The sequence below is a fragment of the Microcebus murinus genome, chromosome 2 (genome assembly GCF_040939455.1).
Source record: "Microcebus murinus isolate Inina chromosome 2, M.murinus_Inina_mat1.0, whole genome shotgun sequence".
NCBI classification, from domain to species: Eukaryota; Metazoa; Chordata; class Mammalia; order Primates; family Cheirogaleidae; genus Microcebus; species Microcebus murinus.
The window spans coordinates 113,220,944-113,243,710 of record NC_134105.1 but is presented as its reverse complement, the minus strand read 5'-3'; the positions used below and the strand labels follow the sequence as shown (position 1 = coordinate 113,243,710).

Genomic DNA, 22,767 nt, shown 5'->3' with positions numbered 1-22,767 from the left:
TCTTGACCCAGGACAGCACTTCCTGACTGCCCCACTTACTGGGCACTCGTCATATGTCTTCAACACTCAGACTGAAGGCCACGCTACATAAGAAGCTGGGGATTCTGGGGACAGTCCACATTTCAGGATCCTGGAATCTAGACGTCAGAGGCATAAACAGCAGACCATAACAGAAGAAAATTAATGTTTCCAGAAACCAGTAAACGGGAGTATTATTTTGTTCAGTTTGACAGACACTTATTAAACACCTACCGTGTGGTCAGGTACTATATGTTGGGCACTAGGTCAGCACAGTCAGACCTAGACGTGTAAGCTCCCTGAGGTCAGGGGCTTTCTCCAATGCACCCCTGTGTTCCCAGCACCTCACAGGTGCCTGACACACTGTAAGTAATGAATACATGCTTACTGAATGAAAGAAGACAAGGACCTTTTCTTTTAGGAGCAAGAAAGGGTGGAAGGAGTTTCCAAGGAGATAATTTGTGATCTGGATTAAAGAAGGATTTTCCAGGCATATGGAGACTTATTTTCGTATTTAGGTATCTCCTACACAAGGCTAAGTTCCTACAGTCACACAGGTCTTGTACACTACAGCTGTAAAACAGCTAGGCCAAGGGCAGTGGGTCACACCTATAATCCTAGCACTTTGGGAGGCCGAAGCAGGAGGACTGCTTGATGCCAGAAGTTTAAGACCAGCCTGAGCAAGAGTGAGACCCTGTCTCTACAAAAAAAAAAAAAAGAAGAAAGAAAAATTACCTGGGCATGGTGGTGCATGCCTTTAAATCTCTGTTACTTTCTACCACATCTGCGATTAAAAAAAAAAAAAAAAAAAAAAATCTCTGTTACTCAAAATTGCTTGAACCTAGGCCTTTGAGTTGCAGTGAGCTACACTATACTTACTCTATCCCAGACAACAGAGTGAGATAAAGTCTCCAAAAAAAAAAAAAAAAAAAAAAAAAGCTTCAATTCTAACATACCCAAAAAAACCTTAAACCCCACCAACACCCAGCAAACAGAGCCTTGGAGCCAGGCCCAGGAGTTCTTCCCAAGGGACACGTCTGAAACACATCCTTTTCCATCTCAAGCTTGGATGTCTCCTGATCTTGTCTTCCAGAAACCAAATGGTCAATCTGATGCCACTTCAGTTTATGCTTGCATTTCCTTCCAGAAGAGTATTCACTGCCTCTCTTGTTCAAACACTACGTACCACTCAATATTCTGCTCCCACTCGCAAACATTTACTTTCACCAGAAAGGTGGCAGAAAGGCCGGGCGCGGTGGCTCACGCCTGTACTCCTAGCACTCTGGGAGGCCGAGGCGGGTGGACAGCTCGAGGTCAGGAGTTCGAAACCAGCCTGAGCAAGAGCGAGACCCCCGTCTCTACTATAGATAGAAAGAAATTAATTGGCCAACTAATATATAGAGAAAAAAAATTAGCCGGGCATGGTGGCACATGCCTGTAGTCCCAGCTACTCGGGAGGCTGAGGCAGCAGGATTGCTTGAGCCCAGGAGTTTGAGGTTGCTGTGAGCTAGGCTGACGCCATGGCACTCACTCTAGCCTGGGCAACAAAGCGAGACTCTGTCTCAAAAAAAAAAAAAATGGTTGCAGAGAAAAATGCAGTCACTGACTAATCAAAAAAGGATATCTCACCTCAATTAAAAAAATCAAAAATCAAGAGGTCCCCACAAGATGCGCCTCACCCGAAACGACAAGGCTCTTAGCCGAGCTCTGCACCAAATTCAGACTTCTGGAGAAATTCCAGGCAAAGTCCCCTCAGACAACCAATATGCCACATGTTAGAACCACAGCCTCAGAAACCCTCCACTGAGATGGAGCAGTCATACCACAGCTGCGTCAATAAATGTCACCCTGATCCCAACGCATCTGTTGGCAGAGATGCCAACCAGTGAGCCACACAGATGGGGCCGGCTACCTGCAGCCCTCCATGTGTTGTCCTGGGTTCTGAGTTCTAAACCTGCTCGGAACTACGTCTTGCCAATCCCATCATAAATATACTAGAAAAGCAAGCACCCTAGCGGCCTCACAATTTACAGGGTGCTTGCATTTCTTTTGTCCAAAAAAGAATGTTTTTAATAGCAGTGTCTCAGATCTTAACACTACTGTTTCACAGCAGAAACGATAAAGTTTGTAACACATATAATTATATATCATCTGTGTTGACAAAAGAAAGAACACTGATCATCCAAATGGGACAATACAAAATTACACATAGAGCTTTGCAAAGTGCTTTTGTCAGGTCTTTTTAAAGTCTCTCGGATTCAATGAGGACATTCCCTATTCCCAACAAGCACACTAAAAAACGCAGCAGATAAGAAGCTGCCAGGCTTTCCCGCCACAAGACTCTGCTCAGTATTCTAATTCCATCCCATACCAGAAACAGATGTATACTGAGACTACTGCAAGCTGCCCGAAGCAGAGATGGGTTTTTTTTCTAATGTTGGATCCATCTTTCCCTAATATAGGGAAGATAATCATTTTGCTTTAAAAGATCTGCTCTTACAGTATTGCTTGAGTTAAAGATCCAGTTCATATCAATTAAGCATTCAGTTAAACAAAATAGGTGACAACCTCATAAGAACTTGACAGCACAAAGTTGTTAAAGTCACTCTCTGGCTGACTTTATATTTTTTTTAAATGCACCATGAAACAGGTACCTAAGCCATCTAAGCATGCACCCTTACCCCAAGCCATAACTGACAATGTGCCAGCAATCTACCCAGGAGAAGGGATACAAGAGAAGTACAAATGTGAACAGCAAAGGGACAAACCATCCATGTATCTCCCAGCAACAGGTTTAAATGCTGCAAACTAATATTAGAAGAGGAAACTGAGCAAAGTAGTGATGCATTCATTCAACAGCTATCTGAGTGTCTATGGTGTACAATTTTAAATAGGGTGGTCATGAGAAGACGCATGAGCAAACACTTGATTGAAGGAGGCCACAGGGTCGACCACACTGATATCCAAGGGAAGAGATGTCCTGGGGGAGTGGACCACCAGTGCAAAAAAGGACCCATTTGCAGGGCCTTGTTGACCTTTTTAAGGACTTTGGGAGTAAAATGGGAAGCCACTGCAGGGTTTTATGCAGAGCAGGGAATTATCCAACTTTAACAAGGTCACTCTGGCTGCTATGAAGAGAACACAGCCTATAAAGACAAGGGCAGAAGAGGGAGATGAGTCAAGAGACAATTGCAATGCGCAACCCAGAGATGGCGGCGGCCAGGCTGTGGCATGCTGAGGAAGGCAGGGCCAACAAGGTCCGAGGTCATGACGGACTCAGCTGTCACGAATGCAAACACGTTTGAAGACCATCGTCCCAAAATCAGCACTCCCACCAGCCCATTCCACCACAAGCTCTCTCTGGAAAGCCTGAGAGATTACAAGAGAGAAAAGAGTAGTCAAGGATGACCCCAAAGTTGCAGGCCTAAAAGGACAGGGAGGATAATCATTTTGGTTTAAAAGATCTGCTTTTGTAGTATTTCTTGAGAAATACTAAAAGGATGAAGCTGTCACCAACTGAGACAGTAAAGGTTGCAGATTGAGCTAGGATGAGGAGTTAAATATTGGACATGTTGAGAGTCCTATCATACATGGAGTTTCAGAAATGAGGTCCTTAAATATTTGGTTATTCAACAAACAATTAAAAACTTACCCTGTCTTTGGACGATACATTAATCTCAGGCAACAATGAGGAAAAACAGTCTCTCTGATGCTGAGAGCTTGGTCTAGAGAAGACAGACTAAACACGCAAGGACCACACAGGGTAGGGGGGAAATCCTCTAACTGAGGTCTGTTTAGGATGCTTTAGCAACACCAAAGAGGAGCAGCGAAAAGGAGCAACGACTTTTTACAAAGGCTTGGAAGTGAAAGTGAGCGCACAGCTGTGGGAAATCTAGCTGGTATCCAGAGGAGGTGAACTGTTGGCAAGTGGCAGGGGATGTCAGTCTTTCAGAACTCCAAAGGAAGTTGACAAATGCCACTTAATACAAGCTCAGATCAAGAAGTATTAATGCTTGGTCTGTGTGACCAGCGGTATGAAAACAATTACAGGATACTCAAGGATAGTCATAGAACTGTGAGATTTTAAGAGCTGTATGAACCCTCTTGTACAGATGAATATACAGATAACTCAGTTAAGTGACAACAGTAGCCTGGAACCCAAGGGCCACGCGTTGAATGTGTTCCCCAAAGGTCCTGTGTAGGACACTCGATTCCCAGTGCAGCAGCGTTGGGAGGTGGGGCCTCATGGGTGGCGTGTGGCCACAGGGTACCACCCTCATGAATGCGTTAGTGCCGCTGTCATGGAAGTGGGCTCCTTATAAAAGGAGAGTCTGGACTCCTTGTGCACAAACCTGCAGGAGACAAACTCTCTCTCCCACCTCCCCACCCCCACCCTGCCCTTCCACCTTCTACCATGGGGTGACCACAAGACAGCAAAAAGTCCCTGCCAGATGCCAGCCCTTCAATCTGGAGCTTCCCAGCCTCTTGAACTGCGAGAAATAAATTTCTATTTGTTATAAATTACCCCAGTCTCAGGCACTGTTATAGCTCAACAAAACAAACTAAGACACCAAGTTATCTTCAAACCATGGTACATGGAGACTTCCCTGGGCGTGTGAGGGCAAGGATAGTTTTAAGGGAATCAATTAGTCCAGACCCAAATTTTCAACTCTCCTCAAAGGAGTCTTTCCCGAGATCACAAATGGGAAATGTCCCCTTTCCACTTACCCCTTCACAACCAGGCTTCTCCACCCACCACCCCTCCATCCTGAGTCCATGCCAACAGGTGACCCGAAATACTAGTGCAATTCTAGAAAAAGAATTGCCTTAAAGACTGGATAACAGGCTGGGGGCAGTGGCTCACACCTATAATCCTAACACTCTGAGGCCAAGGTGGGCAGATTGCTCAAGGTCAGGAGTTCGAAACCAGCCTGAGCAAGAGCAAGACCCCACCTCTACTATAAATAGAAAGAAATTAATTGGCCAACTAATATATATAGAAAAAATCAGCCAGGCATAGTGGCACATGCCTGTAGTCCCAGCTACTCTGGAGCCTGAGGCAGGAGGATCACTTGAGCCCAGGAGTTTGAGGTTGCTGTGAGCTAGGCTGACGCCACGGCACTCACTCTAGCCTGGGCAACAAAGCGAGACTCTGTCTCAAAAAAAAAAAAAAAAATGACTGGATAACAAATCCCTTTAAGTATGAAGGTTCCTGTGTTCTGCTTTAAACAAAAATAGGAGGGGAGCAGCAAGCTGTTTGATTCACAAAAATCCATTCTGTTCTTACATATTATATGAAAGGTTAAAAACTGAGTGACCTTTGTTACAGTAGACTGGTCAAAGAAAAAAAAAAAAGAGTGACCTTCACGTAACAAAACTCCTTCCACTCTCATCCACTTGAGATCTACACAAATGAAAAATATCATGCTAGCATTACGTAGTGATCATCCACAGAATCATGAAACAATTGGGGGTGGGGGGCTCCATCTCTCTCATCAGGATGCTGTCCCTCAAGGTGTCTAATATACCTGTTTGTTTTGATGAATGTTATACGAGCAAGTATAGTAGTAGTAATGCAACCCAAAAGACATTAATACTTAAGAGACTTATGGGCCGGGCGCGGTGGCTCACGCCTGTAATCCTAGCACTCTGGGAGGCCGAGGCGGGCGGATTGCTCAAGGTCGGGAGTTCGAAACCAGCCTGAGCGAGACCCCGTCTCTACTAAAAAAATAGAAAGAAATTAATTGACCAACTAAAAGTATATATACAAAAAATTAGCCGGGCATGGTGGTGCATGCCTGTAGTCCCAGCTACTCGGGAGGCTGAGGCAGGAGGATCGCTTGAGCCCAGGAGTTTGAGGTTGCTGTGAGCTAGGCTGACGCCACGGCACTCACTCTAGCCTGGGCAACAAAAAGTGAGACTCTGTCTCAAAAAAAAAAAAAAAAAAAAAGAGACTTATGAGAACATGAAATAAAATCTCAATGTATATACATACTTTTGTCACATGAGTATGACAGAATGACCAATAAAAGATCTCTAAGCAGAAAAATAAATGAAATTGGCTGGGCATGGTGGCTCACGCCTATAATCCCAGCACTTTGGGAGGCTGAGACAGGAGAACTGCTTGAGGCCAGGAGTTCCAGACATGCCTGAGCAAAAGCAAGATTCCATCTCTACAAAAAATAGAAAAACCAGCCAGGCATGGTGACCGCGCCTGTAGTCTCAGCTACTTGGGAGGCTAAGGCAGGAGGATTGCTTGAGCCCAGGAGTTTGAGTTTGAGGTTGCAGCGAGCTATTGACGACATCACTGCACTCTAGCCTGGGCAACAGAGTGAGACACTTTCTCAGAAAAATAAATAAATCAATCAAATGAAATGAAATTAATATCTGTGGAAGAAATAAAATTGAAATATGATTTCAAGGAAAAAAAAACATGGACATTTCTGACTCAAATAAGAGCTTTTTCATGATTTTTGCATGTATGACAACAGGTCAAATTATTACAGTTATTAGAGCCCACAGGATACATTTACAAGAATAGTGAAACAATTATTATTTTTAAATGTCAGTATTTATAATATATCACAAGTTACTTTCTTGGCAACTCTTTAAACCTATGATGAAAAAAACTGGTATCAAAAATATTCGACAGTCAGACATGAGGATTTTGTAAAAAGAAATGGAAAAAATATTAAAGAAAAAAATTAAAATTAAAAAAAAATTCTACGGGATAAGGAGTTCTTGAAAATTCTCTTAGCAATGATGAATGCAAACATGTTTGAAGACCAGAGTTCAAAATCAGCACTCTTAACCAGCCCATTCTATCCCAAGCTCTCTAGACAGCCTGGGAGACTATCTGCCTACAAAGGGCAAAGACAGGGCTCATCTTTACTCTTAAGGAGGAAACTGCAGACACATCAACAGAACTTTGGACAAGAAGCATGGGAAAACAGAGCATGCCTGCTGAGGTTACAGTCAACCACTGTAGGGGGGAAAAAATGGCCAAAATGTTAGGCCAGAAAGCACACTCATGGACTGATTAAAGCAATAAAGAAGCACAACTCCACAACACCACACACAAAACTCCTATGCTGCTGCCTTGTATGTACCTGGCAAAATTCTTACCACAACCCACGTGTGACTCGAACAAAAGGTACCTGCCTAGTAGGGTGCTGAAGGGTAAGTGTGGTGGTTCAGAGAAACACTCAGACCCTTTTCCTGTAGTTTCACAGGGTAAAACTAAGTAAAAAGTACTGCTTAAAAACAACAACAAAAAGAAAAACCAATGCTATGAAAAGAGCATCTCTAATAGCCAGTTGGCAAAGCAAACTGATTTTTTTCAGAATTATCACCTTTTCCCATTGTTCAAAATCCTCAAAGAATACATTTTAGAACCATTGGCCCCACATCTAATCAAATTACTGCTTTTGAGAGGCCTGAAAGCCCAATGCTGGAGGTTTATATAGTTCTTTATATTTTTCAGGTCATTATATTAAGTTTGGATTTGAAATAGGATTATATTTCAAAATTAATATAGTCAAAATATGATTATAATTCAAATCTAATTTGAATTTATATTAAATGACAGTACTTTTATGATTGTAAATACTTTGGCTTTCTCTATGTGAATTCTCATGTTAGACTTTTACTCTTGCATGCACGTGAACAGAATGCTGATTTGTATTTTTTGTCAACCTTTGACAATTATTACACCTTTCATTTTGTCTTTTAAGAAATCCTGTCCTAGGGCCAGGAGGCCAAGGTGGGAGGATCCTTTGAGCTCAGGAGTTCGAGACCAGCCTGAGCAAGAGGGAGATCCCTTCTCTACTAAAAATAGAAATTAGCTGGACAACTAAAAAGGATATATATAAAAAATTGGTGGCCCTAGTAGCACATGCCTGTAATCCCAGCTATTCAGGAGGCTGAGGCAGGAGGACTGCGTGAACCCAAGAGTTTGAGGTTGCTATTAGCTATGCTGACAGCCACAGCACTCTAGCTGGGGCAACAGTGAGACTCTGTCTCAAAAAAAAAAAAAAGAAATCTTGTCTTTTCCTCTTTATTTTCATGTAAGTTTTGCAGTTACTTGTTCACAGTATTTCACCTTTAAAAAGTTTGACTTGCTATTTTATATAGGATTAAAATTTTATGAAGGATTGAAAGAAAATTAAAACATTAAAAATTATGTTAAAAAAATACTTGAGAATGTTTCCATCGTTAAGCAACTTTGTGGCCAAAAACTGTGTGTACCTATAAAACTCATAAATAGAAACCTGTAAAAACTTATAAAGAGAAATTTTTTAACTATTTTACAATACTCCAAATGAGGCTTTTCAATGGGTTTTTAATCTACTAAACTTTAAATGTAACTCCCTGGTTTGCAAAAACAACTGATGGACAACAGGAGAAAAAAATTTCCTAGCTGGTTTTTAACAAAAGCCACTGCATAATTGGGGGATGGGAATATTATGATTTAGTAAGTCCTGCAAATGATGACTTTCTTCTACTTGAATCTTTTTATGGGTTAACTTTTTCAAATATGACAGTCATCAAATCAAAATTCAGAAGACCAAACTTAGAACAAAACCTTTGGCCTTGTATTATCACCAAAACTAATACCACCAAGGTCATCCAAGATTCACCAAGTATTACACAAGACTTTTAAAAATAAAACATTCTTTTTTTTTTTTTTTTTGACAGAGTCTCACACTTGTTGACCCAGCTGGAGTGCTGTAGCATCAGCCCAGCTCACAGCAACCTCAAACTCCTGGGCTCAAGTGATCCTTCTACCTCAGCCTCTAGAGTAGCTGGGACTACAGGCATGCCCCACCATGCCCGACTAATTATATGTATATTTTTTTTAGTTGTCCAGCTAATTTATTTTTATTTTTTTTAGTAGAGACTGGGTCTCGCTCTTGCTCAGACTGGTTTAGAACTCCTGACCTCGAGCGATCCTCATGCCTCGGCCTCCCGGAGTGCTATGATTACAGGCGTGAGCCACCGTGCCCAGCCATAAAACATTCTTTCATCACAAATAAATATTTTAGTTAAGAATCAAAAGAGCCTTATTCCATTAAAGAAATCATGTGTTCTAGATGTTTCATTTTTCTCATTCTTTTATAATTCCTATTTTTGTAGTAATTTCCTAATTTCATAATTACAAATATGGGGTTATAACTATATTTTTCTATACATGACACATATATGAAAAGATGATAAAATGCTTTAATGATAAATCAGCTTAACGGTAAAAATGGTATAATGGACAAGAAAGTATATACACATACATACAGACACATATATAGGGAGTATACTCTCAAACCTTTTCTGTTGATTTGAAACATTGAGACATAACGTTTAAAAGATTTAGAGACCTTGAGCAGTTCCAACAGTGCCATCACAGAGCCCACTAGCAAAAAAGGTCAGGTCTTCAGCAGTGAATTTCCCAAATACAATCTGTCCCCGTCACAGAGCCTCATAAAGACAAAGAAATGGCATCAAGGCAAATGTTATGCAGTGTGCTATAGTTTAGGTGACCACAGACAGAGAGAGCAACAGAAACCAAACTTCAAAGACACCCAAGGAATAAAGGAGGAACTCAGGCCGGGGAAAGGAATATGGCAGCCAGACAGAGAAGAAATGCTAGAGGCCGCAGGGCCTACTGTTTCTTCTTCATTCTACCGGGCACGGTGCTAGACCCCCCGCACAATGAACAAGACAGGAGAATTTTAGGCGGAGCAAACTTCAAACGCGCACCTCCTTGGATGGAGGACAGCATGGCCTGCCAAGCAGCGGGTGTGGCAGGCCTAGCCAGAGCAAGGAGAAGATGGGACATCAGAAGGACCAGATCTCACCAGGCCTTTCCAGCCACAGCAGCAGTTCAGGGTGACAGAAAACACACAAGGCCAGCTCTGAGAAAACCAGGGCAGAAAGAAGGACCAAACCAGTCCCACAGTTCTCGGAACCCGTAACAGAAGGATGGTGTGGCGAAAGTGATCTAGCCCGATGGCAATGGCTGCTGAGGTTCCAGGAACAGGACAATGGGACCCAAGGTGACACACACAGGTCCAAGCACAGTCTGAAGCTCTCCAAAAGCAGATGCTGACTCATGGTCAAGCTGCAAGAGGTGACAGTCCAGACCTCTGAGGGGACCGCGATTTCCTCTCTTGTCCTGTATTACTCACATGCAGACCCACTTCCCTAAATATACTTACAAGGATGCCGCTGCTTGCAGATAACGTTCAAAACACGCACAGATTGAGAAAAGGAAAAATCTGGACCCCAATCCCAGTTCTATTACTAAGTCAAAAGTTCTCCTAACCTCATCTTCCATGGTCATCTACCAGTGGGGAAGACACCTGCCTGACTTCAATGGGAAGAAATAATCAAGCGCTTTAATGATAAACTGGCTTGACTTTAAGCAGCTTAAAAACAGTAAAACACTAAGGACAGAGACCTTCTCTCATATTTCCTTAAATTCTGATTTCCCCCTCTCCCGAGCACACAATACAGTAGTCTCTTATACTCTGGTGGGAGAAGCAGTCAACAAATAAGAATAGTAGAAGGCAAAATGTGGTAAGTCTATGGAAGCAGAAGAGAAAAAAAAAAAATTCTTATTAAGGAAATGGATAACAAAGCTCGCTAGAGGATGTATCAACAGAGCTGAGGCTTAAAAGGACTAAAGGCCATTCCAAAGAGGACTATAAGCAAAAGCATAAGTGAAGGCAGTTCAGTAAGATATGTCTGTGTGCATTTGGCTGAGTAGAATAATAAACCGCCTGGGACTGCATTTGGGGGCTGAGGGGATGTGCGCTGTGCTGAAGTTTTTGACCTGTACTCTGAGCAATCAGGAGTCATTCAAGGTTTCCAAAAAGAAGAATGGCACAACCAGAGCTACACCTAAGGCAGACCACTCTGATAGCAGAGTAAAGGTGCAGATTTAGAAGCTATTTTCATTGGCCGAGGAAGCGGTCACAAGAACAGCAAACATTAAAAAGAAATGGCCCCTAAAAGTCAGGGGTTTTTTTGCAGGCAAAAAAGTTTAGACATTTTTTTTTCCCCTACCAGTGTTACTTCTTGCTATCTCTGGACTCATCCGTTAGGATGAAATATGAGAATCTGGTTTTTAACATAGGTCTGAATAACCTTCTCAACCCTCCACAATTTTAAGATGACCTTTAAACAATAATTTGCCATGTCAGCCTAGCAAAGTTTAAAGTTGTATCTAATTTGTCTTCATTTATAAAACAAACTGAAAAATGTGATATATGGAGCTGCAATCCCCAGTCTTGCCTTCTACAACCAAAATAATTTAGCCTAAGATAAAATACTTACACTCTGGGAAGCCACAACATGGAGACAAATTAGAGCCCACAAAGGAAAATGCCTGCTATTCCTCAAGAAAATCTGTTTTTATAAAGAAGGGATGGGGAAGGGAGAAAACAATCAAGATGGACACATGACTGCTAGGCTACAGGCTACAACACGGTCTACACTTCCAATTTCTTTGGGGTAAGTAACTCTGAAAACCAACATTCATTCCTAGCCATTTCCAAGTAGCAGCCCCTTTCCAAGGTGACAGCATAAATATGTGCTATCTCCTTTCCACATGCCTTCCTCAACTCTTAAACAAGCCAACAACAGGAACTGAGCAGCACTGGTCTAGTCCTAGCTCTACCACTGAATACACAATGTGAATCTGTATTAACTCAAGCCTCATTTTCCTCATCTGTAAGTGATGAAACTGTTGGGACTCCAGAGCCTCTGAGGTTCCTTCTAGGCTCTAAAACCCTTTGCCTTCTCCCAATTCCCTTTAACCAGCACCAAGTATCAACCTGCCTTGCTTCCAAACCCTACTGCACCGCAGTGTTCAGGCCTGAGACTTCCAAAGAGTGGGGTGGGTTGATGCTGACTAGCCTCCTCCTCCCAAAAAGAAAAAGAAAAAAATTTGAATTTCTTAGAAAGGCACGAAGGACTGGAATAATATGACATGTTAGAAATCCAAGGCTCCTTTGAACTTTTTTTTACAACAAAAAATTATAAAAATAATCCCAAACGATGACAAACTATCATATGTCAAAAACGTACAACATGCTTTGACAAGTGAATGAAAACAGACCCTTCCTTTCCTGGGAATTTCTACTCTTCCTCCTGGATGAAAAACAGGGACAGCAGACAATTGGTGACTCTCACATTGTCTCACTACTATCTCCCATTCCACAGATTACCTAAGCAACACATAATAGCTTATGCTGATTATCATCTGCAAACAGGTGACCATTGAGAAACACAAGAATAAGGAGAATGAAGTTATTTTACCTTTCAGGGTCTTTGTGTTCGCCTCTATAGTGATTAAATTATTTACATGACAACCAAGGTCACTGTGTTTCTAAATATTCCACCCATCTGCAAGTTTAAGCGATCCCTCCCCTCCCCCACCCCCAGGGAGACTGGACTTGGGGTTAAAATTTGGACCCCACTATATGCCAGGCACTGTGCTAGGAGCGCTGGAAATACTGCCAAGGACAAAAAGAGATCCCAGTGCAACAGGAACATGCTACGGAAACAAGAGAGCAAGAACAATTCTAAAAGAAACAGGTAAAGATTCCTGAAAGGGCTGGCATTGCTTTGAATTACTGGTTTTGCTTTGAATTACTACTAGTAAAGGACACAATAAGAAAAAAAAAAAAAATGACAAATTTTTTTAAAAAAGCATTCAACCAGGCAGCACACAATACAAACTTAAGGGACCTAAAGCAGGCAGACCCCTAGCCCCCAGGAGCTAGGTACGAAATCAACTTAATAAATAAGTTCCACCAGGACCCGCTGCCGCGCCTGGGTCCCTAGCGCCCAAGCAGCCCAGTCCCACAGGGAAAAACGTGCGACCACAGCGGAGGAGGAGCCACGGGCCCGGGAGCCACAACCTCGTGGCGCTCTCCGCGTGGCGCCAAGCAGCCTTCCCGCTCGGCTCTGCCCCGGCCCTGGCGCGCAGCACCGAGCCCGCCAGACCCGCGCGGCACCCAGCGCGCAGCCAACCCCCGCGGGGCCCGGGCTCCCCGAGAAGTTGCACGCTGTCTGTGAAGCGGCGGGGCAGACTGGTCGCCACGTCTTAAGAGCGGTTAGGGGAGCAAAGAAAGAACCGCCTGGGAGGACCCCACCCTTCACCTGCAGAAAAAGGCCCGGGCAAAGCTGGTGGAAGTCATTCCCCCCCGTCTCCGCTTGCCTGGCAGAGAAGACAAAGGAAAACAGGCGCCTGGAAGTCAGAAACCCACAGGACGACCCCTCCCCGCGGATGCAAGACGCGGACGCCGGAGAGCACGGAGCCAGCGCAACTTTCTCACTGAAGCCGACCACGTTTCCTCTTAATAACCAAAAAGAAAAAAAAAGAAAGAAAACGGAAGCCCCTACTACTGTTACCGTTTCAGTGATGCGCCGCACCGATCAGGCTCTCGGGCTTCCCCAGAGCCCCGGCGCCCGGCCCCAGCCGGTGCTCCCCGGCCCCGGGACGCCGCCTCGCGCGCGCCCGCCGCCCTCGCCACCCTCCCGGGCGGGCTCCCCGGCTCGCTCCGCCCTTGGCACCCAGGCTGCGCCGCGGGACGGGCGCGCCAGTGCCGGGCCTGGGGGAAGGGGCGCCCCAGCGGCTCGCGGGGGGCCCGCCACGGCCCCCGCCCCCAGCGCTGCACTCGCGGAACAATGAGCACCCGCTTCCTCCGCCCCTCCCCCACGGGACCCCGGCCGCGAGTTGCCGCCGCGCGGCGGGGAGAAGCGACCCGGAGCGCGCCGGCCCTGTGCCCGGGGCCGGGGGCCGCTGGAGCCTCGGCGGCCCGGGTCCCCGCCCGCCGCTCGCGCGGAGCCCCGGGCCGCGCGGGGAACTCTCGGCGCCGGAGCGCGGCCGGGAGCGGAGGCGCGCGGGCCGGGCCACGCGGCGGCCGCAGCAACGGACGCGGCCCGCAGCCGCCAGCCGCACGCGCCGCCCGCCCGCCCGCCCGCCCGCCTGCGGGCCCGGCCGGCCGGAGCGCGGCCCCGCCGCAGTACCTTGCCGCTGGCCGTGCCCCCGCTGACGCCGATGAGGAAGGGCTCGCCGCTGTCTGGCTGCTGGTGGTCCTGCAGGGTCTGCTCGCTGTCCCCGGCCATGGCTCGCGCCGCCCCTCCTCCCGCCGCCTGTGCGCACGGGCGCACGCTTCCCGCCCGCGCCCGGCTCCCCGCGCTCCCCGCCGGGGCCGAGGTCGCCGCTGCTCGCCCGAGAGCTGCCCGGAGGCCGGTGGCGGGGCCGCGTGTCCCCGAGGAGCCGACGCCGTCCTCTGCCCGCAGCGGCCGGGCCGGTTTACATCCCGGGCCGAGGTCAGCGTGATGCCGCTGCTCCAATCCGGGCGGGCAGCGCGCTGCAATTCGCCAGGCGGCGGCGGGCGGCGGGCCCCCGCCCCTCCCGGCCCCTCCCGGCCCCGCCGCCGCCCGAGGTCCCGGGAAAGGTGTGAGCCCGGCCCGCCCGGTTAACCCTTTCCCCGAGGCTCCCCGGCCCACCCGGAGAAAAGAAACGGGCTTCTCTGAGTTGCGCTTCGGCATGCCACCACTTATTTCTAAAGAAATCAAAAGCTTGGAGGGATTAGTAGGCGGATTAAAATAATGGGTGGAATAACCCGGGTTTGAGGAGCAAAATTTGAGCACGCTTGGAAGATTAAGATGGAACAAAGAGTTCATGTCATTTACCCATTATCCAGACTAAAACCTTGTGTTTCCAGAAAATGAGATTTTTTTTCCCCCTCCCGTTTCCCAAAATAATATGTCAGCCGCTGGCTTCAGATATTTCCTGACTTGCAAATCCCCAAGCGCAGTCCTCCTCAGCAGGCCTGTCCTCAGGCAACTCCCCAAAGAGCGAGTTGAGGGGCTTCTGTGAAGGGTGCCCTCCCTAGAAAAATCAGTGCCCTTCCAAACCGCAGTATCTCAAATGCCGCACACTGAGGTTCCTGTAGAGCTAGGGTTTGTGGAAACATTGAAATAACCCTAAACGCCATTTTGATCTATTAATACCTTTAACTGAACTGGTTTTTCAGAGACTGGCAGTTAAGTCACTTGGTCGGAAAGGCAGTACCAGACGGTGGCCAAGAACAGCCTCCACGTATGATGCCAGGGTTCCGCATTCACACCCAGGTCCCCGAGCAAGTCACTTAGTCTCCCTGTGTCTCAGTGTTCTCATCTGTTAAATGGGAATAGGAATGGCAGTTACATCCCAGGATTTTTGTGAGGATTAAATGAATTATTATGTGTAAAGTTCCTACAACAGTGTCTAGCATAGTCTATGCCCTATAATTAATGTTTGAAGAGAAAAGGCCTCTAAAGAGCTGAAACTGGAAAGGGCAGTTTGGCTGGGGCACAGCTGACAGGTAGGAATAGACTAGTAACTTCCTGTCTCTGCTCCTGCGAACTTGGGGCTGGTATCAGCCCGCTAAAGGAGGCTACGGTCTAAAACAAAACTTAAAGTCAATAGCATTGTCTTTTAAAACTTACTAAATTGCCTATGTTTTGAAAAGAAATTACTAAAGAAAATTAAGAGTATCAGAAAACACAAACATTGTATCCACTATTGAAATACAGTTGACTCTTGAATAACACAGGTTTGAACTCCACAGGTCCACTTATAGGAGGCTTTTTTTTTTCAACTAAAGTACAGTATTTGCAGGTGGAGCCCACTGATATTGAGGGCTGACTTTTCCTGTTTGAGGGCTCCTAGGGGTCTAATGACAGTCTTGGGTATGCCCAGATTCGGTGATATGCTGGAACTAATCCATCCTGGAACTAATCCCCAGCAGATACCAAGGGATGACTGTACTTTATGTCACCTTCCAACACCAGACTCTACATCAGAAGGGAACCTATAATCCTACCACTTTGGAAGGTGGAGGCAGGAGGATTGCTTGAGGCCAGGAGTTAGGGACCAGCCTGAGGGTTAGCCTGGGGATATTAGATAGCTGAGGGGAAGAAGAGGAGGATAAAAGAATGTGGCATCCTCCATGAACTTTCCCTAAATCTCCACCTTCCTTATCATTTGTATAGCTTAGTTTCCATACTATTTTATCATAAAATTTTTTTTTAATTGTTGAAAGACTTTATAGCAAACACCAATATACCCACCACCTTCACTCTACCATTAACATTGTACTGGCCTGGGGGTGGGGGTGGGGTGGCTCACACCTATAATCCTAGCACTTTGGGAGGCCAAGAAAGGAGGATCACTTGAGACCAAGAATTCAAGACCAGCCTGTGGCCAGTCATGGTGGCTCATGCCTATAATCCTAGCACTCAGGGAGGCTGAGGCAGGAGGATCACTCAAGGTCAAGAGTTCAGGACCAGCCTGAGCAAGAGTGAGACCCCATCTTTACTAAAAATAGAAAGAAATTAATTGGCCAACTAAAAATATACATAGAAAAAATTAGCCGGGCATGATGGCGCATGCCTGTAGTCTCAGCTACTCAGGAGGCTGAGGCAGCAGGATTGCTTGAGCCCAGGAGTTTGAGGTTGCTGTGAGCTAGGCTGACACCACGGCACTCTAGCCCAGGCAACAGAGCAAGACTCTGTCTCAAAAAAAAAAAAAGAAAGAAAGGAAGGAAGAAAAAAGACCAGCCTGAGCAACATAGGAAGACCCAATCTCCACAAAAAGATAGAAAAATTAGGGCGACTTCCGGGGCCCTGCTCTTGGGGCCCCAGAACCTCGTCCAAAAATAAAAAAAAATAAAAAAAAATAAAAAAAATAAAAAAAAAAAAAGATAGAAAAATTAGCCAGACATGGTGGTGCACGCCCATAGTCCCAGCTACTCAGGAGGCTGAGACAGGAGAATCACTGGAGCCCAGGAGTTTGAGGTTGCTGTGAGCTATGATGATGCCACTGCACTCTGGCCTGGGCAACAAAGTGAGACCTTGTCTCAAAAACAACCAACCAACAACAAAAACTACATTGTACTATACTTGCTTTATCACATAACTAGTCATCTACCCATCCCTCTGTCCATTAACATATTATCATAGTACTTATTTCCCTTTGATTTGTTAATTTTAATTGGCTTATTCTAAACTAGTTTATACATTTCTTGCTCTCTTTTCTTTAACTACTATATCCTCAACACCTAGAACAATTTCTTGCACATAGTACAAGAAACATAAATGAAGAGACACCATGGTCTCACTTCTACATTCTCCAGGGCCCACTTAGCAGAATGACAGGCAAGTAGGAGGCATTCAATAAATAATAATTGAATTAATGAATGAACTAATGAATGAATATGGAAAAGTTAAGAAAGTGTCATCAAGCAAACTTCATTTCCACCACCTTGGAGGGAAAGGCAGCGTTCCTTTGATAGTATTTATGTAATTACTGCTCTTATTTCTAAATGTTTTGTTTCCCTGGCATTCCAGAGTAACTGTCTATATCTAGTCCTAATTCGTCCGTTGCCTAGTTGAGCTAACTCATTAACTGAACTATTCATGTCACATCTCTACACCTTGTTTAATAATAATAATATTTGACTTCTGTGCATGAGTTATAATATACATGAAAATGCTATGAAAAAAAATCAAAAGCATTCTATATAAAGGTAAGGCCTAATTAGCAGAGGGCAGCCAGCTGCACTCTGCATGCCCTGTCTTCCTTTCTCTCTCTTACCCCTAGGGCTGGCCCACCTACATATAAGGAAGTTATCTGTGTCCATTTAAATTATGAAGAATACTCTTAGGACCAGTGCCCTCAACAAGGACTTTCGCATCTCTGCTCCCTACAAAGCAAGGCAAGCTGCCCGTGCTATTCCCTGTGCTGTGTCATCCTCTCTTGGGAGGCTGATCACCAAATCCCATAGCTAGGGATGTTCAAATGACTTTTGAGCCTACCGTAGCAATTACACTGCAGATTCTGAATTAAGTGATTTCAAGCTGTCCTCCTTCCCCTCCCATTAAGAAAAAACCAAATGTTTTTAAGAAAATTCAGAGTTAGAAGAGATTCAGGAAATACATTTTCTTGGTATCTATGATATATATTTTTTTCTTTATACAAATTTTAGTCTGATCAAGTTCTGGCCTAGTTAACATTTGAGGATGAAGTCAGCATGAGTATACAAATGCAGCTGTAGCCAGAGAACAATAAGAGACATTGCCATTGACAGTCCTTTGTCTGCCTGCCTTTTCTCCTTAAGTAGCCGTAGTTCTGAACTAGACAAGGAACATTACATTTTGCATCCTATTGAAATGTTCTACCTCTAGGTGCTTCATGCACCACGATCAACTATCTTTTTGCTTATTTCATTCCCTAACCAGAAAAATAGATGTTATCACACTTCAGCATCCAAAGCGTTTTAGTTGTCTGTATTGCCTTTCCAACTGCTTTTCACCTTTTACCAATCTGCAATTGCTTTGACAGATCCTAAGTACTATTCTGAAAGATGACTAGATGATATTAAAGCTACTTCAGCATCTAGCTCTGTGACCGTAGTCAATCACGGTCTCAGACACTATTAGGTAGCACAGTACACTAGACCAGCAGCAGCAACAGCAGCACCTGGGAATGCAAATGCTTGGCCCCACCCCAGAACTAGCGAATCAGAACTCTGTGGGTGGAGCTCAGCAATCTGTGTTTTATAAGCCTTCCAGGGGATTCCCATGCCCACCAAAGTTTAAGAACCACTGATCTGGTGCAAAGATGAATAAGCTCTAGTTAGAAAACCAAGGTTTACAAACTCACTTTGTAACCTTTGACAAGTTACTTAATTTCTTTAAACCTGAGCTTCTTTTTTTTTTTTTTTTTTTTTTTTTTTGAGACAGAGTCTCGCTTTGTTGCCCAGGCTAGAGTGAGTGCCGTGGCGTCAGCCTAGCTCACAGCAACCTCAAACTCCTGGGCTCGAGTGATCCTTCTGCCTCAGCCTCCCGGGTAGCTGGGACTACAGGCATGCGCCACCATGCCCAGCTAATTTTTTTATATATATAGCAGTTGGCCAATTAATTTCTTTCTATTTATAGTAGAGACGGGGTCTCGCTCTTGCTCAGGCTGGTTTCGAACTCCTGACCTCGAGCAATCCGCCCGCCTCGGCCTCCCAAGAGCTAGGATTACAGGCGTGAGCCACAGCGCCCGGCCTAAACCTGAGCTTCTTAAACTGTTAAACGATCCCTGGCTCTTAGGATGTTGTGAAAATAATGATATGCATTAGTACATAGCAGTTATTAAATATCATTTCCCTTCCCCTCCTATTTCTGTCACAGCTCTCTGATTTATCACAGAAGTCTACCATTTAGGGGTCAGGAGTTCCAAAGTAAGAATTTCTAATACCCAACGCACTTTCAAATAAAAATTGAGGCCGGGCGCGGTGGCTCACGCCTGTAATCCTAGCTCTCTGGGAGGCCGAGGCGGGCGGATTGCTCGAGGTCAGGAGTTCAAAACCAGCCTGAGCAAGAGCGAGACCCCGTCTCCACTATAAATAGAAAGAAATTAATTGGCCAACTAATATATACAAAAAATTAGCCGGGCATGGTGGCGAATGCCTGTAGTCCCAGCTACTTGGGAGGCTGAGGCAGGAAGGATCACTTGAGCCCAGGAGTTTGAGGTTGCTGTGAGCTAGGCTGACGCCACGGCACTCACTCTAGCCTGGGCAACAAAGTGAGACTCCGTCTCAAAAAAAAAAAAAAAAAAAAAAAAAAAATTGAAAGGTAATACCCAGAATGGGCAAGTCTACAGGGTCAGAAGTAGATTAGTGGTTGCTTACAGCTAGAGAGGTTATCGGGGAGAAATGGGGAGTGAGTGCTAAAGGGTCCAGGATTTCTTTTGGGGTGAGAGAAATGTTCAAAAATAGATTTTTATGATGGTTGCACAACTCTGAATATAGTAAAAACCATTGAATTATACAATTTAAATTGGCAAATTGTATGGTATGTGAATTATACCTCAATAAAGCTTTTTTTTTTTTTTTTAGACAGAGTCTCACTCTGTTGCCTGGGCTAGAGTGCCATGGTGTCAGCCTAGCTCACAGCAACCTCAAACTCCTGGGCTCAAGTGATCCTCCTGCCTCAGCCTCCCAAGTAGCTGGGATTACAGGCATGCACCACCATGCCCAGCTAATGTTTTTTTCTGTATATATTAGTTGGTCAATTAATTTCTTTCTATTTATAGTAGAGACGGGGTCTCACACTTGCTCAGGCTGGTTTTGAACTCCTGACCTCGAGCAATCTGCCCACCTCGGCCTCCCAGAGTGCTAGGATTATAGGCATGAGCCACCACGCCTGGCCTCAATAAAGCTATTTTAAAAATATGGCCTGCCACCATGGTGGCTCACTCCTGTAATCCTAGCACTATGGGAGTCCAAGGCGGGAGGATCACTCAAGGTCAGGAGTTCCCGACCAGCTTTAGCAAGAGTGAGATCCTATCTCTATTTAAAAAAATAAAAATAAAAAATGTAAAAATAAAAAAAAATTAGGTGTCAACCAGGAGACTAGGAGAAGAAAGAAATTTTTAGGAATTGGGAACAGAAATGGGCAAAAGCATTGAGAAAAGACTGAGAATTATGAAGAATGTCAGAGAACTTTGTAAACTATAAAACATTATGCAAATGTAAGTTATTGATTTTGTTGAGTTCAACATGCACCCTCCCTCAAAAAAGATAATTGTCTTTCAAGGGCCCTTAAATTTTAGTTGACCCAACTTCAAAAATCCCATGTTCTCCAAGAACCTTTCCCAGACATTGAAAAGTTAACATACAGATTTTTAGTTCCATACAGATTTTCTGATTTTCTCTCCTCTCCCCATATCAGGATATACTTTCTAATGTGATTCTATGAAAATAGGCCAAGATAAAGTCAAGAGCTCAGTTGTCTTGCCCAGGCAGCTACCAGCACCCAATAAGAGCAGGTCCCAGAATCCAGGTTGTGTTTACTATGGTTTTTTTTGTTTTTTGGTTTTTTTTTTGCAACAGAGTCTTGCTTTGTTGCCCAGGCTAGAGTGAGTGCCGTGGCGTCAGCCTAGCTCACAGCAACCTCAAACTCCTGGGCTCAAGCAATCCTCCTGCCTCAGCCTCCCGAGTAGCTGGGACTACAGGCATGCGCCACCATGCCCGGCTAATTTTTTCTATATATATTAGTTGGCCAATTAATTTCTTTCTATTTATAGTAGAGACGCGAGGTCTCGCTCTTGCTCAGGCTGGTTTCGAACTCCTGACCTTGAGCAATCCGCCCGTCTCGGCCTCCCAGAGAGCTAGGATTACAGGCGTGCGCCACCGCGCCCGGCCTGTTTACTATGTTCTAAGCTGTTTAACTTCATCTCATTCCCAAGTCTTAGCCTAGACCCATATCTGACCTTTTGCCTCTTTTGTTATCCCTAAACTATGGCACTTATCTGCAATGATCTCCTCCACCTTCCCCAATAGCTCCTAGGGTTACCTTCTCAGCAAACAATTTACTTCTACCTCTTCCCTTCCTAGGGCTGATGCTCTTTCCATCACACCATAATGGATGCATTATGGTTAACTATGCAGGGCTGGGATTAGGGCGAGGCAAGGGAGATGCCTAAGGTGCAAAAGGTGAGGCGGCACTAACTCTCGGGCTGAGCAAGTGCAAGTGCAGGGTGGGCCTTAAAAAGGAAAGCCTCCTTCAATGTTATACCCTAGGCACCTCCCTTGCCTCACCCCAGTCCCAACTGTGGTTGATTGTCAACAAGAGGAGAAGTAGAGGATGGTACCACTCATGGCATCAACCACAGAGGAGTAGTTGCATTTAGTCAGGTGGCTTGTATGTGGACTGGTGACCAAGGATGGCAGGCTTGACTGTCCTCGAGATGATGGGCTGAGGTGCCAATGGGTGTCAGAGGCCAAATGAGATTAGCAGAAGTTGCAGATTAGGTTTTACTCAGTGTTCATGATATGTTGCTAAACAGTTATTTTGGTGTCGTAAAGCAAACTCTACCCAGGTCATTAGGAGAGAAGATTAGTTCAGCTCTGCTTCATAATAAAATTACAGCTGTTCCTGGTGGCAGGGAGGCCTCCGGCTTCAAGTGATGCAACCTACTGTTTCAGAAATATTTTTTAGTCCCAGACATTTTGAAAAACCAATAAAAGCAACAGACTCCTCAGGAAAAATGTGTACATGCACACAAAAGTAGAATTTTGAGTATCATTTAAAATGGTCTGGAGGCCTCAAGAAGCCTATTCATGTAGAGCTCTAGAAATCCTTACTTTTTAATTTTTATTTATTTGAGACAGAGTCTCACTCTGTTGCCCAGGCTAGAGTGCTGTGGCATCCGCCTAGCTCACAGCAACCTCAAACTCCTGGGCTCAAGCAATCCTCCTGCCTCAGCCTCCCGAGTAGCCGGGACTACAGGCATGTGCCACCAGTTGGCCAATTAATTTCTTTCTATTTATAGAAGAGAGGGGCTCTCACTCTTGCTCAGGCTGGTTTTAAACTCCTGACTTCAAGTGATCCTCCCACCTCAGCCTCCCAGAGTGCTAGGATTACAGGCGTGAGCCACCATGCCTGGCCTAGAAATCCTTGATTAAAAACCCTCATGCAGCTGGGGCGTGGTGGCTCACGCCTGTAATCCTAACACTCTGGGAGGCTAAGGTGGGTGCGTTGCTCAAGGTCAGGAGTTCAAAACCAGCCTGAGCAAAAGCGAGACGCCGTCTCTACTATAAATAGAAAGAAATTAACTTGTACCCCCTTAATACGCTAAAATAAAAAATATATAAAAAAATAAATAAAATTAAAAAAAGAAATTAATTGGCCAACTAAACATAT

At 45.0% G+C, this 22,767-nt stretch overlaps 1 protein-coding gene across 1 annotated transcript in view; it reads right to left on the bottom strand.

The window, feature by feature from the left end:
* The window catches only part of UCK2 (uridine-cytidine kinase 2), a 78,015-nt gene extending 63,696 nt beyond the window's left edge, over window positions 1-14,319 (bottom strand). Inside the window, exon 1 of the mRNA XM_076000351.1 lies at window positions 14,050-14,319. Coding sequence (XP_075856466.1) covers window positions 14,050-14,148 — 99 coding nt within the window. The 5' untranslated portion in view covers window positions 14,149-14,319. The remainder of the gene's footprint in view (window positions 1-14,049) is intronic.
* Window positions 14,320-22,767: the final 8,448 nt, after the last annotated feature.